Source organism: Protomyctophum bolini, assembly GCF_963924005.1.
Source record: "Protomyctophum bolini genome assembly, chromosome: 5".
NCBI lineage: Eukaryota > Metazoa > Chordata > Actinopteri > Myctophiformes > Myctophidae > Protomyctophum > Protomyctophum bolini.
Window position 1 is genome coordinate 27,122,718 of NC_137866.1, and position 17,955 is coordinate 27,140,672.

Here is a 17,955-nt window from a genome sequence, read left to right on the forward strand (position 1 = left end):
CTTTTCCCCCCACTTTTTCTCTTTCCCCCTTTTGGCAAGCTCACACTTTTGTGGGCTAATTTGGAATATGAAGTTTGGAACACTACAAAAGGTATTTCAATGGGCACATTAAATATAATTAAACTGGTAAAAAAGAGAAGAAGGACCGTTTATAATCTGTGGCAGAGCAGTTAAAATAATAGAGATCTGAGGATCATTAGAAAGAGACCGTTTATTTTAAACATAACTATGTTTATATGTGTGCTTAACCAAACACATATAAACCACATAATTGCATATAATCACATCAAATGTATATACCTGATTGTTTTACAAATATGAAAGCAGCTGTAGATGGACTAAACTGCACAATATAACTTTAAACTGCCTGTGTGCACTCCCACGCCTGCCTGCCTGCCTGCCTGCCTTCCTGCCTTCCTGCCTTCCTTATCACAGATCACCTGCAGCAACACAAATGACAAATAGTTCTTAGCAGTGTCTTCTAACAGTGCTTAACATGTCCTTGCTTTCCTTTGTTTTCTCAGATCATCTTGGCTACAGTCGTGTCGGTGCAGATGGACCTCGCTGGTCAACACAGAGTCCAGGTGGTGGGACACATACCCAGTGGGTCAGTAGAGCCATAGTAGACACATATTCATTCATTTATTCTTGAATCATAGGGGTGCAACAGTTAAATAAAACACGTTTCTTGATTAATCATTAATCAATGACTAATTTAACAAGTAAAGATAATAGCTAAGATAATAGTTGCAGCCCTGGTGCCTCACTACCAACTATTTAAATAATGTTATCATTTTTGTCTTCTTATTTTCTATGCCCTTCCCCTAACGACCCAACGACCCCTCTATCTCAGGATCAGGTTAATTTATTTGTTTGTCCCTGAGGGGAAATTTGGTTTACAACACAGGCAGGTAACATGAAATACAAACACACAGTAAAAAGGCACATAGTACACATAGAACAATAAAACAGGATGGCAGTTCAAGGTATCAGTGTAACATTGAAATTCATAACATTTGTATAAATAATTTATACAAGCAAGTCAGGTGACAAGTTACCTCCTCCTCCTATTGCCTTTTAGAGCCTGGATAGCTACAGGCACGAAGGAGAACTTATACATATTGATTTTGGCCCCTAGAACTTTTAGGCGAAGGCCAGAGGGAAGCAGCTTGAACTCAGAGCTGAGGGGATGGGAGTTGTCCGTACAAATGGACGTGTCTTTCTTAAGCACCTGATTTTTAAATACTTGGTCTAGACTACTGAAATTAACTCTGACAATCTTTGAGGCCGTTCTCACAATCCTCCTCTCTCTCTCTCTCTCTCTCTCTCTCTCCAGTCTTTCTCCCCCAGTCCTCCCCTCTCTTTCCCAGGCCAGGGTGCTGTTCCTTCCTGCTCTGTCTGTGGCTCTGGTGGGGTTCAGTTTCCTCTCCACCATGGGCGCAGTGTTCGCCCACAAACACGGATACCACGTTGACTCCAGTCAGGTGCAAACCTGTTTGCTCTTACACCGTGTTATGTTTCCACCCGATTCACCTCAGTTTAAGTTATAGCAAAACTAGTCAATCTGAATTTCTTTCAAACTGGCCATCTGGGCTATCTATTTGTATGGGTGAGCTCTTCATGTTAACATAGACTGTTGAGATAATTTAATGTCTGAACATTGTGGCTATCAATAGTAGTACTAGCCAACAACATATGGAATATATATTGAGATTTCATTTATTCATACTTATAACCTTATGTTTTGTTTTGTTTTTTGTAAAGCATGTCCTGATTCCTCATCACTTTAGAGTTTCTGATGCAATTAAGTTTTAATTTAATTTCTGCCCTCACTGTACACACCCAGTTAAACATAATTGAAAACAGCCCAGGGGATTTCACTCCATCAGATTGAATGATGAAGCAAAGCGTAGCGTAATGGAAATTGTGGTTTATAGCCTTTGGCTGGTTAAGTTTCCTGAAATGGGAAAAGGATTTGCATGTACAGCAGCCATTTATTTTGATGATTAACTCCATACTGTTGCTTGTATTTTATCGTCCCAGATGGTTAGTTGAATTGTGGTGATGTTCCACTTCCAGATCAGAATAAGTCTCTGCAACAAAGCAGTCAAATACTTACACAAGCTCTATCTTTTATGTCTGTGATCAGCTGGTTGGTACGGTGACAGTCATCAACTATCCTGTTGAAGATGGTTCATCTCTTTATGCAGCTTTATTTCTCTTGCACACAAAAACTCTGTTTAGCAGAGGATGGTTTCGATCCATCGACCTCTGGGTTATGGGCCCAGCACGCTTCCGCTGCGCCACTCTGCTGACAGACACCCCAGATGGGACTCGAACCCACAATCCCTGGCTTAGGAGGCCAGTGCCTTATCCATTAGGCCACTGGGGCTATAACTAAAGTTCTAGGGGGTGCCATTTGCTATGGCTAGCACTCAAAGAGCTGGCAAAGGCAACTAATTGTCTGTTTTGACAGTGATAGACACGTGACCTGTTTTGTCTCTAGTCAAAGGATCTGTGACAATGGAAAGGATGTGAGGATCAATACTGTGTGCGTGCTAACACACACACACACACACACACACACACACACACACACACACACACACACACACACACACACACACAGTGTATACTATAGTATACAGTATATTATAGTATAGTATATACAGTATACAGGTATATATAATTTATTTATTAATATTATAATATGTTATAAATGAGATTTGACTGAGGGACTGCCATTGGATTTTTTGGATTTTTAGGGAATCATAGCTTCAAATTGACATATTGGTTGTTCAGCTTGACCCACCAGTTTTGGAGATATGGCTTATACTTATAGAGTAATGTCTTGCAGAGAAACAGCGAGTTGAGAAAACAGGCTTGAAAGGTTCACTTCTGTGGTCTCTAACATTACACCTAGCCACATGTTTAAGCATTTATTCCATATTTACATGTCGATTTCAGCTCTTACACTTATTTCAGACATGCTCTAGTATGTGAAGAGTCTGCCTGTGCTATTAACTCATTTTGGAAAGAAAAACAAAAAGGTTTTCTCCTTATCTGGTTAAAAGCTGGAGTTTGCGCGATGGCAGGCTCTTGGTCAAATCTGGTCGCATATAATGCTGATCTATTTCACGTGCAAATATGCTTCTGTAGACCATACAGTACATGCATTATTTAATCAGAAATAATAACACCCATTAATGGTGTCTCTCTCTGCTGTAGGACCTACTGGCTCTGGGTCTGTGTAACTCTATTGGAGGTGTGTTCCAGTGTTTTGCCGTCAGCTGTTCCTTCTCTCGCAGTATGGTGCAGGACAGCATCGGGGTGAAGACACAGGTTGTTCATTTATATTGATTAAATATGCGAAACATGCGATCATTGATATATTTCAGGCTTCATTGCAGTGCTGTTTTTGACAGCAAATTTAGATTTTAGTTTTAGTCATAGTCTCTTTGAATAGTTTTAATTTAGTTTTAGTCACCCGGAATGTTCTAGTGTTAGTCTAGATTAAGTCGACTAAATATCATATGTGAGTCGACTAAATCTAAAATGTATTTTGGCGGGCCTTGTTGCCGTCGTATATTGACTGGTTTTACACCTGCTGAAAATAGCCGACAAAGTGTTTTTTTTAGTGGGGGGTCATATTTCGAAGGCAGGAATTGCCATAATTTGACCCCCCAGCATTAGGATGTATTAGGATGTTGATATTCATTCATTAGCCAACACTCCCCACTGACAGGTAGTAACCCCCCCCCCCCCCCCAGAGAGGACGTACAGGGCCTTAGGGCCGATTCATACTCCTGTTTTGGCGCTGTAGTGCCGAAATGATTTCGCCTCGTCAGAAAATTTCAGTAGCACCGAAGAGCCGACTTTAGGACGGTACCCGCCCCCCCGAACCTCAAATGACGTCAAATTGTAGGCTCTACAGCGCCGAACCGAATTTAATTCGGCTCTAAAATAGGAGTATGAATCGACCCTAAGTCGTACTCCTCCTCCCAGCCAACACTCCCCACTGACAGGTGGTTACGCGTTGTGAGCTTGTAGATCTGCTATTTTCAGCATGCAACCAATTGTAAAATGGCTTATACTGGATCTCTTGTCCACTAGTCCCTTCCTTTACATTTTAGTCTAGTTTTTATTTGTTGACGAAATTGTCAGTATATTTAGTCTTAGTTTTAGTCATCATAGCTTAGTTTCCATTTAGTTTTCAACACTGCTTCATTGGGGGGACCTTTTTATTTCTCTGGTCAGATGGCTGGTCTGGTGTCAGCCCTGATGATTCTAACCATCCTGTTGAAGATTGGCCATCTCTTTGAGCAGCTGCCAAAGGTCTAAAGGGTTCATTCATATCACATCTAACATCTTGTTTTCTTTTACTGACTCTATATTGGTTCCCAAACATTTTCACGTCAAGGACCCCCAAATTGACACTTATTAGCATGCAGACCCCCATTTGAAAAGATATGCCAGGGACCCCCATAAGAGAAGAGTTTTACGGCTTTTTCAAGGACCCCCAGTTTGACATGCATATTAGTCTACAGACCCCGATTCAATAGCATTTCTATCTCTGGGACCCTCATTTATATTGTAAAATAAATATTAATTTAACTCAGAGTGTACAAATGGTTCCATTTGCACACTCTCAAAGTTAAAGACCCATAAGGGTCCATTTGGTTCCAAACTCCCTCACTATCATTTAGCTGAGGACTCCCTCAAGGACCCACTTTGGGAACCACTGCTGTACTGTATAAAGTTCATTAATTTTAAGATTTAAACATTGCTGATATCACATGAATGCATTTGACTTAATTGAATTTACTACAGTATAGTTTACTACTACTGCGTGCGTGTGTGTGTGTGTGTGTGTGTGCGCGTGCGTGTGTGTCTGTGTGTGTGCATGTGTGTGTTCGTTCCAGGCTGTGTTGGCAGTGATCATTGTCGTCAACCTGCAGGGGATCCTGGCACAGTTCAAAGATGTGTGTGTGCTCTGGGCATCGGACCGATTGGACCTGGTAGGGCACACACACACACACACACACACGCTAGGTTTTTCTTTCAGGTTTCCATTAAGAATAAGAAACAAGTGCCCACAAACTTCAGAAGGCAATTATAGAATATTTGGAATATGAAAAATCTGACTGATACACTCTGGTGAGTTGTGTGACCCTCATGAAGGCCTCTGAGCCGACAAGACGTTGGTCACCTGCGCGTTTACCTTTGCCAAGCCAGAAGAGTGCCTTGGATTCTTCTTAAGTTCGCCTGATTCTCTCATTTGGATGTCAGCCTATACTACAAAGGGAAGGAAGTTAAATCTACAACTGAACCCTCTCCAAATAGCACCTGTTTCAGTTTCTGATAATTATTGAATCACGAAGCGCTTCCTTGTCTCTTAATTAAACAGAGTTGTGTGAGTTTTTGTCAAACTTTGTAGGCGTTGTTCGAACAAATGTCTCACGAAAATGGCACAAAATCTAATCTTGCAACTTGCAACTTTAACCCATTCTGGGCGGGAACTCCTTTTGGTGTTTTAAGCATAATGTTATACATTAGCTATTGAAAAGATCTACAAGCTCATAGCGCGGCACAGCGCTACGAGCTTGTAGATCTGCTATTTTTTTAACATCTTGGTGAAAATGTGGTGCAAATCTTTGAATATATATTCTTTCAGAGTGAACGTTTATAACTCAAATCTTTGCTTCTGGGGGTGGCTTCTGGAACAACATATTTTCAGATGGGGGTCGGTGGCCAAATACACATCATTTTAGGGGTCCTTGACATGAAATATTGAGCACCACTGATACAGAAACATAGGTATTTCAGAAAACTGTCAGGATTTAGAAGACAGGTTCAAGAGTTAAAGTCCTGTCTCTCTCCCCATATCTCCCTTTCAGATGGTCTTTGTGGTGTCTGTGATGTCCACCCTGATCTTCAACCTGGACCTGGGTCTGGCCGTGGCCGCAGCCTTCTCTCTGCTGGTTCTCATCTACAGGACCCAGCGGTCAGTGGGAAATACCATCAGTACACTTACTTACTTACTTATGCCTGACACCCTTTCCAGGGTATAGGCCGTCGACAAGGGACCACTGGCATTCTTTTCTATCTGCGACCAGGTGCATCCCAACCTCTTGGTGTCTGCCTGGAGATCCCTCCGCCAGGTGTTTTTGGGCTGACCTCTGTTTCTCTTCCCCTGGGGGTTCCATGTCAGAGCCTGTCTGGTCGTATTTGACACTGGCTTGCGTATTGTTGCCCGATCCATCTCCATCTTCTTCGTCCGATTCATCTGCTGCTGGGAGTTGTTTGGTCTTCGTCCATAGGTCTATATTGCTGTGTACCATCAGTACACAGTGTTAGTTAAAGATGGAATCCACCCTAAAAATGATCATCAGGTCTTATTGTTATATAAGGAGGTATATTTTTTTCAAAAAAGTGTACAGTATTTGTTAAAATGTTGTTTTTATGTGGGCACGCCCACCAGTTCATGGTTTGCCTGGTTTGCCTGGTGGGTGGTGATCCACCTGAACTGAAGCCGCACCCACAGCTGTAGTTGTATGATAAAAGGGGAGGGGTTAGGGGAGGGGCTGATAGTGTGATGTCACTATATTACTGTTTATTTCATTGGCCCGTTTGACTGTCAAGGGTTCAACCTTCAGGAAGAAACCCTAAATACAAAAATTGTGGCACTCCCTCTTTAAGGTCCGGCTCTCAGACCATAACAAAGAAGGGAAACAAGCATGGGAAAAATAGAATAATTAATTAGTACAAAAAACTTTGGCAGGGAAACTAATCTGCCCAACAAACTGAGGACTGAATCAAACAAACAATATGCCCTGTGTGGTCATGCTCAGGAGTACAGGTGGAGGAGAAAGAACCACTGGCAAGGTGGCTCTTTTATAGTGATTGGAGGCACTGGCCAGCTGCCTCCAATCCTTGATTGCAACCACTCTCAGGTCCCATGATCACACTGAAATACAGATTAGTATTAGTAAAGCACACACATAAACCCTGACATAGGCCAAGTTTAAAATTACCTACACTGGAACTCTTGTTTTTATATGCACCTTATGTATGTTAATATACTTTTTGATTTTAATACACGGCCTTCCTGTTATTTGACTTGCTCTTTTCCTTTCTTCTCAGATTCTCTTCCCCATTTTAACTCTTCCTGTTAACTGCAAGGTTAAGGGCAAAAATGCATTTCAGCCCCTCTTTTACACCTGCAATGGTTTGACAATAAAGTTGTTTCTGATTGTGGTTGGTTGTCTCTGCTCTCTCTCCCCTACAGTAGTTCCTCCAGTGTGTTGTTGGGTCACATCCCCACTACAGACTGTTACAGACCCCTGGAGCTCTATACGGAGGTAAGCATAGACAATAACACAAGGATGTATTGTATGCTTTTGGTTGGGTTGTTTCGCTTAGTTCAAAGTTCAAATGATGTTTTGTTTTTTTGTTTCTTACATTTGATTCCATTACGTAACCCATCAATGTCAAAACATGTTCTAGAATGTATATTCTAGGGTTAGTCACAATTCTTGATTCTGATTGGCTGGTTTCTGATTCGACCACGTAGTAAATCTCACGATAATCGACACCTTCAATCACTTTATATCATTACCAGGTGTGTTACATTGATCCCGCTGCTCTGTAGCTGCACTGGGGAAGGGGAGCACTTGATTGCCTTACAAACCCTGGCCGTGTCTCATAACTAATGCACGAAGCACAACAATGCCACGTAGTCCACACTAAAAAGGATCTTTTACTGAAGTCCCCCATCTTCTGTCACACATCGAAGCACCACATTCTCCTCAGAAGCATTGTGTCTTAGCTCTGAGCATCAATGCCTGTCCGTTTCTCCGCTGACTTGTGTGGATGTACGTAATGACACGGTACATTTCGGGTGAATTAATCGCATAGAAAAAAATGCAAGGAAGGACACTTTTGGTATTGAGGTCTGGGTTATGTATTCACCTTGTCAGTCAATGAGACACTATTTTAGGATTATAATGTTTTAATCAACCATATATGTTATATGTCAGCAGTTTGACTAGCTATTCATGAGTAGCTAGTACACAACCAAAACGTCTACCAAAGTTTTAAATTATTAGGCTTTTGTTGTGCTCTCTCTCTCTCTCTCTCTCTCTCTCTCTCTTTTTCTCTCCCCTCACAACACACACTCTCTCTCTCTCTCTCTCTCTCTCTCTCTCTCTCTCTCTCTCTCTCTCTCTCTCTCTCTCTCTCTCTCTCTCTCTCTCTCTCTCTCTCTCTCTCAGCCATATCCATATCTGCTTGGGTATCTCCCCCAAACCAAACTGTTGTCTATGATTAGAAAGAGTTTTTCTTATTTCCCATGTGAAAGAACATGGGTTCCATTTTCAGTGGTTGGGCCATTATCTTCTACTCTAAAGTTACATTTACCTCTATTATGTGTTCTGAAGGCAAGGCAGTTTCCTGGAATCACTATCATCTCCTGCTCCAGCTCTCTCTACTTTGCCAATCTTCAAATGGTCTTCAATGACATTAGAGGGGTACGCGCACGCACACACACACACACACACACACACACACACACACACACACGCTCGTATTACTATATTATATCTGTGAGGACATCTTTAGGATGGCAATTTTCTGAATGCACTTTTTAAATTGTTTTTTAAAGCTGTAAAGCCCAAAACTTCATATCTACGTAACTTGTAGACAGCTAGCTATCAGCTATTAGATCCACTATTTTTGGTGAGCAACAGTGGCATGCAACTAACTAAGCAGTGTTGATTTCGTCGGCTAAAACTAAGACGAAAAATGTTCGTCGACTACCTTTTTTCACTGACAAACTAAATGGAAACTAAGCTAGTATGATGACTAAAACTAAGACTAAACTAGGCTAAAATGTTAGGAAGGGACCAGTGGACAAGAGATCCACTTATAAGTCATTTGATACTTGGTTGCTTGCTGAAAATAGCCGATCTACAAGCTTGTAAATCTGCTATTTTCAGCAAGTGTAAAATCAGCCATTACGACGGCATCAAGGCCCACCAAAATACATTTTTGTCGACTAAATCAACTGTAGATTTAGTCGACTAAAATCTTATGATATTTAACTGAAACTAAATGAAAACTATTGAAGAGACTATGACTAAAACTAACATCTAAATATGCTGCCAAAAACAACACTGTAACTAAGTCTAAATCAGGCATAACTCAACCTAACCTTGAAATTTGTCATTTTGATTCTAACCTCAACCTGAATCTTTTCTATTTCTCAAATTTTGCTATAGTGGGTGATAATGTGGTCCTCACAAGTATAATAACACAAGTGCACGCACGCACGCAAGTGCCGCACCGCACGCACACACACACACACACACACATACACACACACACACGGGCAAGGTTATTATGGTTATTATCTGTAAAAATCTGAGATGATGGGGTGAGATGGAGGAGAGAAGTCATAAATGTGTGTGAGGGTGTACTGTATACAGTATAGATCTTTATATAGTGTGTGTGTGTGTGTGTGTGTGTGTGTGTGTGTGTGTGTGTGTGTGTGTGTGTGTGTGTGTGTGTGTGTGTGTGTGTGTGTGTGTGTGTGTGTGTGTGTGTGTGTGTGTGTGTGTGTGTGTGTGTGTGTGTGTGTGTGTGCGTACAATCCGTGCATGAGTGAGCCTTTTAAAATGTAAATGTATATCCAGCTGAGTCATTGCATTTTCTCTACATAATAGTGTCGAGACCTCCCACACGGTACCTCTGTCTCACTCATCTGCATGCTACTTTCACATGCCTCAATGCCAGCATCTGCACATAGCAGGGGCCTGGTGAAATATGACATAATTTTACTGTATGTGTGGCATGTGTATGCGAGTGTGTGCTTAGACTGCGCACACATGCATTTGACTACCCACTAGTCTTTCATGAATACAACACACTGCTATTAGTGATTGTAACACAGTTTATTTGCATAAAATGTGTTAAAACATAATATCCGAGTACAGTAAGAGGTCAGAGCAGAGCACATGGATTGGCTCAGGGCTTTGTTTAAAACTCTGTTTAGCAGAGGATGGTTTCGATCCATCGACCTCTGGGTTATGGGCCCAGCACGCTTCCGCTGCGCCACTCTGCTGACAGACACCCCAGATGGATGTCAGAGCTTATCGGAGCATTATCCACAGTCCACTATAGAATGAGCACTTCCGCATTCCATTGTTACAATGGGAGTCAACGCTAGTGTCGCCACTCTCTTACTATATTACTCTGGCCCACATATACAGTAATCATGTATGGAGTTTTGGTTGACCATATTTGGGCGTATAAAAAACTGCTTGTCAGTACTTTATGTACTTTAATTGATCTCTCATTTTTAAGCCATGATATTCTACTTTTGTATGAAATGGGAAAAAAATGTATAAACTTCCAGTGATCCCACCATAAAAAATTACTGTTAGCAGAGGATGGTTTCGATCCATCTGGGTTATGGGCCCAGCACGCTTCCGCTGCGCCACTCTGCTATCAGACACCCCAGATGGGACTCGAACCCACAATCCCTGGCTTAGGAGGCCAGTGCCTTATCCATTAGGCCACTGGGGCTGCCGTGAAACCATTAGCTTCTGTCAAAGCACTGACGAGCTGTGTGTGGAGTAGAGGATGACGGTGACACAGGAATGGATTTTCACTCCCGTCCCATCCCACTCCCAGAAAACAAATCACACCCGTGTGAACTAAGTGGTGCAACTCTGAGTGGAGGTCTCCGGAACTTCCAGACCCACAGGGTGCCGGTTCCGGCGAGCCGCCCCGTGTGACCACGTCCGAAACCGTTGAGAAATGACAGAGTTACCGTGTGGGGGAATTAGCAGACAACACTCTCTCTCTCTCTCTGTTTCTAGCTCAACAGCGCCACTTTTGCACCTGTTGGTACCACAGACAGACAGACATTGCTGTTTCTTAAAAGTCCCATCCTATGGTAGAATGACTCCCGGATCCCGATCCCATCTTGCTTGTTTAGTCTTACAATGCCATTGGTCATGATATTTGCCCCCCAAAGAGGCAGAAATTCACTTCAAAATCTCTGGATTTTTTAACAATTTTTAACTTTTTCACTGGAAGATATTCCTCACAAAAAAGTAAAATCCTGTAATATATATATTTTTTAGTTCATTAGAATGTCTAGAACAACCATTTATTATTGTGAAATATATCCCCCAAATGTAAATTATTATTATTATTATTATTATTATTATTATAAATGTGCATGACATTTGCATGAAAAACATATTTTCCTCTCCAAAGTACTCTATCTGAATGGTTGAAATCTCCTTTTTGCAAGTAGAAATATATCCGGGTCTTGCAGGGTCATTGGGAAAGGAAATGGATTTTGTGTTCTTTTTTAGATTACTGTTTTTCCATGCAGTCTTAATTCAAAAGATATGGCACCAGGAATAATACAAATTTGAATCCCATCCCGCAGGAATCCCACCTGAATCCTGTGACCTGCGATAATCCCAACAAAATGTCACCCTGCTCCCAAACCTTAACGCACCCCTCACCAACCTTAATCTGGTCGTTTTAATGCACCCCTCACCAACCTTAATCTGGTCGTTTTAACGCACCCCTCACCAACCTTAATCCAGGCGTTTTAATGCACCCCTCACCAACCTTAATCTGGTCGTTTTAACGCACCCCTCACCAACCTTAACCTGGTCGTTTTAACGCACCCCTCACCAACCTTAATCCAGTCAGACCAATGCTGTCTAACCAGTACTGTATGCCTCTCCCCTCTGGGTATAGATAATCATTATGACCCTGGCCACAGTCTCTGTGGCGCAACTGGTTAGCGCGTTCGGCTGTTAACCGAAAGGTTGGTGGTTCAAATCCACCCAGGGACGAAGATGTTTTTCTCAAAAACATTCACCTTAGATTGGCCCTGGACCTACTGTATTGGGTGAGACAAAATGTTGATACTCTTGTTTTCCCTTTCTTTGCTTCAAGACAGTAATGCGTGGACGGAAGGACAACCCAGCTGTGGATCAAAGCTCTTCATGTCTCTCCTCTCCCTCATCCTCTTCCTCAGTCCGGACAGCAACGCACAGACACTGTGTGGTTCTAGAACTCAGCTCTGTTAACTTCATGGACTCCATGGCCATGACAGCTCTATGCAAGGTGAGGAGCTATTTCCTTAACTCAATCAGCGCCAGGATTTCTTTCAAAATAGGAGCTCGGGGTGCCGGGCAGATATATGGCAGCTATTACTCTGAAAGCCAGGGGCTTCCCTTCCGTACAAAAACCGGGAGGCATAATGTTGCTTGCTTACCTCGCTATGATTACGATGGAGTCTCTCTAGAAGCGTTAATATTTTAAACGAGAGGCATGTTGAAGTCAGAAATGGAGACCGAAGTATAGCCATCTTTCTGAGCGCTAAACAAGGAAGTGAACTGCATGCATGCGCACGCTGCCGTGCGTATGATGGAGTATGGTGCAGAAGGAAAGGCCAACCCAAAAACAAAAGAAAAAATCGGAATATATTTTTTTCTCGTTTGATATCAATGAAAAAGCGCTAGGATGTGTGTACACGTCCACTGGATCCATCGGTTGGATTAGTTATGACAGTTACAAACGGTCTGAATACCGTCTGAAAGGACAATTCCACTGTCAAATTCAACTGGTTGAATCAGATTCTGGATTTTAATGTGATTAATTTTATATAATACAGGTCTTTATGACAAAATAATTGCAATTGCAAACGTTTCAGTGCCACGTTACATAGTGACAACTTTGACGATGGAGAGGGCCACTATAATTCCACACTCACTCCAGAGGGCCACGTTGCATATTACTGTCATAGCAAAAATAGCTGATCTACAAGCTCAAAACGCTAGCTATTTTTGCTATATTTGAATCCTGACTTGTTTTTGCTGTGTTTGAATTGGAATTTATAATTTATTTCAAATGCATTTTTACTTATGTTAACTTTATGAACTTAAATACAAATGCATTGGACATAAAAAAAGACAATATAATTAATATACTAGTCATTCAGCTACTAATATAGCGGTAATTAAAGTGGGTCATGTTTGGAATCAACAACTGAAATCAATAGTATATCAGTATTCTGATATTAACCTGAGGGCCACATTAAGTGAAGGTGAGGGCCGCATGTGGCCCCCGGGCCGCCAGTTGCCCATGCATGCAATCCATCAGACTGCAGATTATGTGTACTGTACTGTAGTAACAATACTGTAGCCAGCATGAGATAACTAACCACTCAGCTGCTGCGTTGTGCTCAAATGGCACGTGGTCATCACAGCTAGATGGCCTTTCAAAGTTCAAACCTTCATCTGGCTGTCATTCCACCAGAGGAATTGTTTGTAAGATTCTGCAGAATTAATCCAGTTTGATGCATTCAGATTTTGTTCAGACATCAATCTCTTAGAGGCCCACGCTAACAAAACTATTTTTAGCCTCCACCAAAGTAATTATGCAATGCCATTCAGACCAAGTCTGAATAACGGCGTGGGAGGATTTGAATGAATAATCAGCCTCAGCCTTCCTCAGCCTTTTTATTCTCAGAAAATGAACTTTCTACTCGTATTTCCTCAGAGATTGACTGCCCTGATAATCTCCTCTTCTCTTTGTCTGGAAAAACTGTCTATTAACCTATATAATTGGAGGTATAATGCTAATCGTAGTACTGACATTGTAGTACTGACAATGAATGATGCTGCCATATTTCTCACAAATGTGCGTGTGCACACACACACACACGCACACACGCACACACATGTGGAGTTACACTGAGTGATATGTCTATGTGCAAGATTCCTTGGTTTACAGACAATCACAAATATAGTCCATGTTCCATCACTCATTGTTGAAACCATAGATATTAAAAAAAGAGATGCCTCATTGGCCGCTGCAGTTCGTTGGAGCGATGTGTGTTGAAGGAGGGGCGGCACGTTACGTCACGCTGGCCAATCACAACACATCTTTTCTGGGACTTATCAGACCCGAACATGCGCTCTGTGACGCACGCTGATGCTTCCGCGGTGCTTCGCAAGGAATCTTGTGGAAAATGTTGCCCTCCCTCATGAGCACATACAGAGAAAGGGCGTCTTCGTTTATGTCTATGGTTGAAACACCAGTCTTTTATTAACAGATGTAATGGAGGCATTAACATTTGTACTGTCTAGACGTGTCGTACGGTCCACTTTATGGCGCTAATGACAAAACATGAAAGCACGGCCTCTGTTGAACACATGCAGAGAGTCAACATGAGTTATCGTTTGCATTATGAAATGATTGTAGAAATTATTATGTATTGTTCCTCTGTGTGTGTCACAACAAGGGTGCTTAATGTATTTTACTTTTAGGTTGTGGAAGAATTGGAGGTCCAGGATGTCGGCATGTGTTTGGCAGCCTGCCCAGGTTAGTTTCGCATGGCTCCCAACTAACAACATGTCTCTCTCTCTCTCTCCCACTATAAAGTCTCTCCCTCCCTCTCACACACACACACACACACACACACACACACACACACACACACACGATCTCTCTTGCCACTCGTGTGTGTGTGTGTGTGTGTGTGTGTGTGTGTGTGTGTGCCTGTGTGTGCCCGTGCATGTCAAAGATCAGTTCATGCTTGTTTTTCCAATGCTGTAACTCTCCATGGCAGTTCTTTCCCACTGAACTTCACATTGATACAATAACACCACAGTGACTCCTTAGTGATACAATAGTAATCCCCCCCCCCCAGAGACAATTTACAATTTACAATTTAGGCATTTAGCAGACGCTCTTAATCCAGAGCGACTTACATTAAGCAAGAACAAAAGCATGGGAATACATCACATAAAAACATTTATCATGAAACATGCGTAAGCTAAGAAAGTAACAGTGGAATATCTATATAATGTACTAATGTAATGTAATTATACATATAAACTATACATATATACTACTATGCTATACATATGTACTATGGCGTGCTATGACTATATACAATGCAATTCTAGTGCTGTCTACATAACATGCTATAAGTCTGTTTCAAATGCTATCTAAGTCTACAGAAGTGCTATCTAGGGTAGAGTAAGTACTATGGGCCATGATGGAGTCTGAAAAGGTGGGTTTTCAGACTACGGCGGAAGATTGGGAGTGATGCTGCAGTTCTGACTGCCATGGGAAGTGCATTCCACAGTTTTGGAGCCAGAAGGGAGAAGAGTTTGGGACGTGTGGAGCGTTGTCCCGGCGTTTTTAGTGAGGGTACTTCCAGAGATAGACGTTCATCTCGTTCATCTCACAGCTGTAGTCACGTTGCTTAATTGTTTTCATCGTTACATTAGTTAGCTACTCGCTGTTTGGTTACAGCAGAAGGAACTATATCTTTGCTGTGTTATTTTTCTTTCGTGTTCAAGGAAGCATGTGAAATAACGTAGAATAGCTAATTAATTAATGTTACGGTTGGCAGGATACAATGCTTGTTTCCAGAGGGGTGATGGGTTTAGAAATATATGTGTACCGGTATATTATATTATAAATATATGTGTACCGGTATATTATATTATATTATATTATATTATAAATATATCTGTACCGGTATATTATATTATATTATATTATAAATATATGTGTACCGGTATATTATATTATATTATATTATAAATATATGTGTACCGGTATATTATATTATATTATATTATATTATATTATAAATATATGTGTACCGGTATATTATATTATAAATATATGTGTACCGGTATATTATATTATAAATATATGTGTACCGGTATATTATATTATATTATATTATATTATAAATATATGTGTACCGGTATATTATATTATAAATATATGTGTACCGGTATATTATATTATAAATATATGTGTACCGGTATATTATATTATATTATAAATATATGTGTACCCGTATATTATATTATATTATAAATATATGTGTACCGGTATATTATATTGCATGTAGGAGTTTCAGTCGAATGACTAAAAATGCATGGCCTTCTATCTAGAGCAGGGGTTCTCAACCCGTGGGTCACGACCCCTCGTGGGGTCGCCCAATTATTTTGGGGGGGTCCCCAAATTATTATTTTTTATTTTTTGCATGGCTGGAAAATGGAAATGAAGAGTTTACATAGTACACATAGAGCATGCATAAACTTTATATCTGGTTTCAGTATTCATTTATGATTCTATTCTCTATTATATATTAAATGAAATGTTTAAACTAAAGTTTGAATTTTGTGGTGTTTCCCAACAGAGACAGTTTTGTCCCAGCTGCATTTTCAAGGTTGTATACCCAATACACTGCCAAGGGTCCGTCTGTTTCCCTCTGTCCACCATGCGGTCCAGCATTGCCTTCACACTCTGCCATGCACATTTGAGGTACGTTGGGAACTTAAGTAACTTAGGACTTACATATTATATTCAACATATTGCATGTTAGAAAATGTGCTATACAAATATGCCTAAGGATAATTGCAGAATGCTTAGTCAGGATGTTCAGTTCAAGACTCTAAGGGCTATATCTTGTGCCAACCCTTACCCCTTATCCCTAAACTTATTTGCCTCTTCTTCTTATTTTTTACTATTTTTTAAAAATCGATATAGTAGATTTTTCAAAAATAGTTAAAAAAGCCGATCTACAAGCCCATAATGTGTGCTCTAAGACTCTAATTTAACCCAATCCAAGCCAAGGAGCAACAGGTTACGTTTTAAGCACTATAACCCCCTGTGCAGGACGTAATTTTGCGTTTAAAAAAAAAAGTACTGTCATCGATTGTGTTTTAATGAAATGTTAATAAAGATGTTGTAGCTTACATTAAGTTGTCTTGTCTTCTCAGGAAACCAACCCAGAAATGACTGAATGAATGTTGACCCCAAAACGTGACTGAATGCAAAGACAAAGTCAACAAGAGGCAAGAACCTAGGCGTGTTTGTTTGTTTTGATCTAGTGTTTTTTAATGTGTTGAGTAGTGGTGCAGTGGCCTTTAAAAACAACCTAAATGTCTTGTCTTAGTAGTGTGGATTAGTGGAATTAGTTGTGATATGGCATAAACGTAAACATGTTCTATAAAATATAATTATCGGATCTGGAAAAATCGGTATCGGCAGATGCTCAAAATCAAATGATCGGAATCGGATCGGTAGCAAAACAATGTGATTGGGACATCCCTAGGACTAAGGATGGAAATTTGCTTCTACATGTAGCTAAATCCAGCATATTTACATGCAATCATGTGTATTGATCGAAATGTTCATTAATTTGCGCTGTCCCGAAAATAAACAAATAAAGTAAAGTAAGTAAAGTTTTATATTGTCACGTTTCAGCTGGTCAGTGGACCCGTAACAGATTGACATGTTTCAGCTGGTCAGTGGACCTGTAACAGATTGACATGTTTCAGCTGGTCAGTGCACCTGTAACAGATTGACATGTTTCAGCTGGTCAGTGCACCTGTAACAGATTGACATGTTTCAGCTGGTCAGTGCACCTGTAACAGATTGACATGTTTCAGCTGGTCAGTGCACCTGTAACAGATTGATTGTCGTGTCAAAAGTCCTCTCCTCGCCTTGCCATCCAACTCAGACAGTGGTGATCATCCAGATAAATATCAAATGTTTTGAAATGATCGGGATGGTCTGTGAACTAATCGGGAGGGTTAAGATTGGATATTTGGATATAGTCCCGATTTAGGAAGTGATGTTGTGATGTTTCCGACCGCAATATCCAATTACCTTCTAGTCTGAGACACAAACACACACACACACACACACACACGCACACACACACGACCCCCCCCATTTGATGTGCAGGCCATTTACATTCATGTGAAAGCTTAGGGCTTTCCTGTCAAATCTGCAGCAAGCATTTCAAGATGTACGGATTCTAGGTCTTGTCCTGTATATTTTACACAGGCACCCGTCATCCAGTCAACAAATTGATAGCTCTGCTTTGAA

General features: G+C 41.0%; 1 protein-coding gene across 2 annotated transcripts in view; it reads left to right on the forward strand.

The window, feature by feature from the left end:
• Positions 1-17,270, forward strand: part of slc26a6.1 (solute carrier family 26 member 6, tandem duplicate 1) — a 28,601-nt gene extending 11,331 nt beyond the window's left edge. The window contains exons 7-18 of one of the 2 annotated variants that reach the window (XM_080763102.1): positions 525-607; positions 1,337-1,484; positions 3,229-3,342; positions 4,258-4,335; positions 4,923-5,018; positions 5,898-6,004; positions 7,289-7,361; positions 8,439-8,528; positions 11,983-12,153; positions 14,361-14,415; positions 16,259-16,383; positions 16,842-17,270. In XM_080763102.1, the coding sequence (XP_080619228.1) occupies positions 525-607; positions 1,337-1,484; positions 3,229-3,342; positions 4,258-4,335; positions 4,923-5,018; positions 5,898-6,004; positions 7,289-7,361; positions 8,439-8,528; positions 11,983-12,153; positions 14,361-14,415; positions 16,259-16,383; positions 16,842-16,868 (1,167 nt within the window). In that variant the 3' untranslated portion in view covers positions 16,869-17,270. Of the gene's footprint in view, positions 1-524; positions 608-1,336; positions 1,485-3,228; positions 3,343-4,257; positions 4,336-4,922; positions 5,019-5,897; positions 6,005-7,288; positions 7,362-8,438; positions 8,529-11,982; positions 12,154-14,360; positions 14,416-15,121; positions 15,248-16,258; positions 16,384-16,841 lie in introns of those variants that run through there. The other variant, XM_080763101.1, reaches the window with a different exon arrangement.
• The last annotated feature ends 685 nt before the right edge of the window (positions 17,271-17,955 follow it).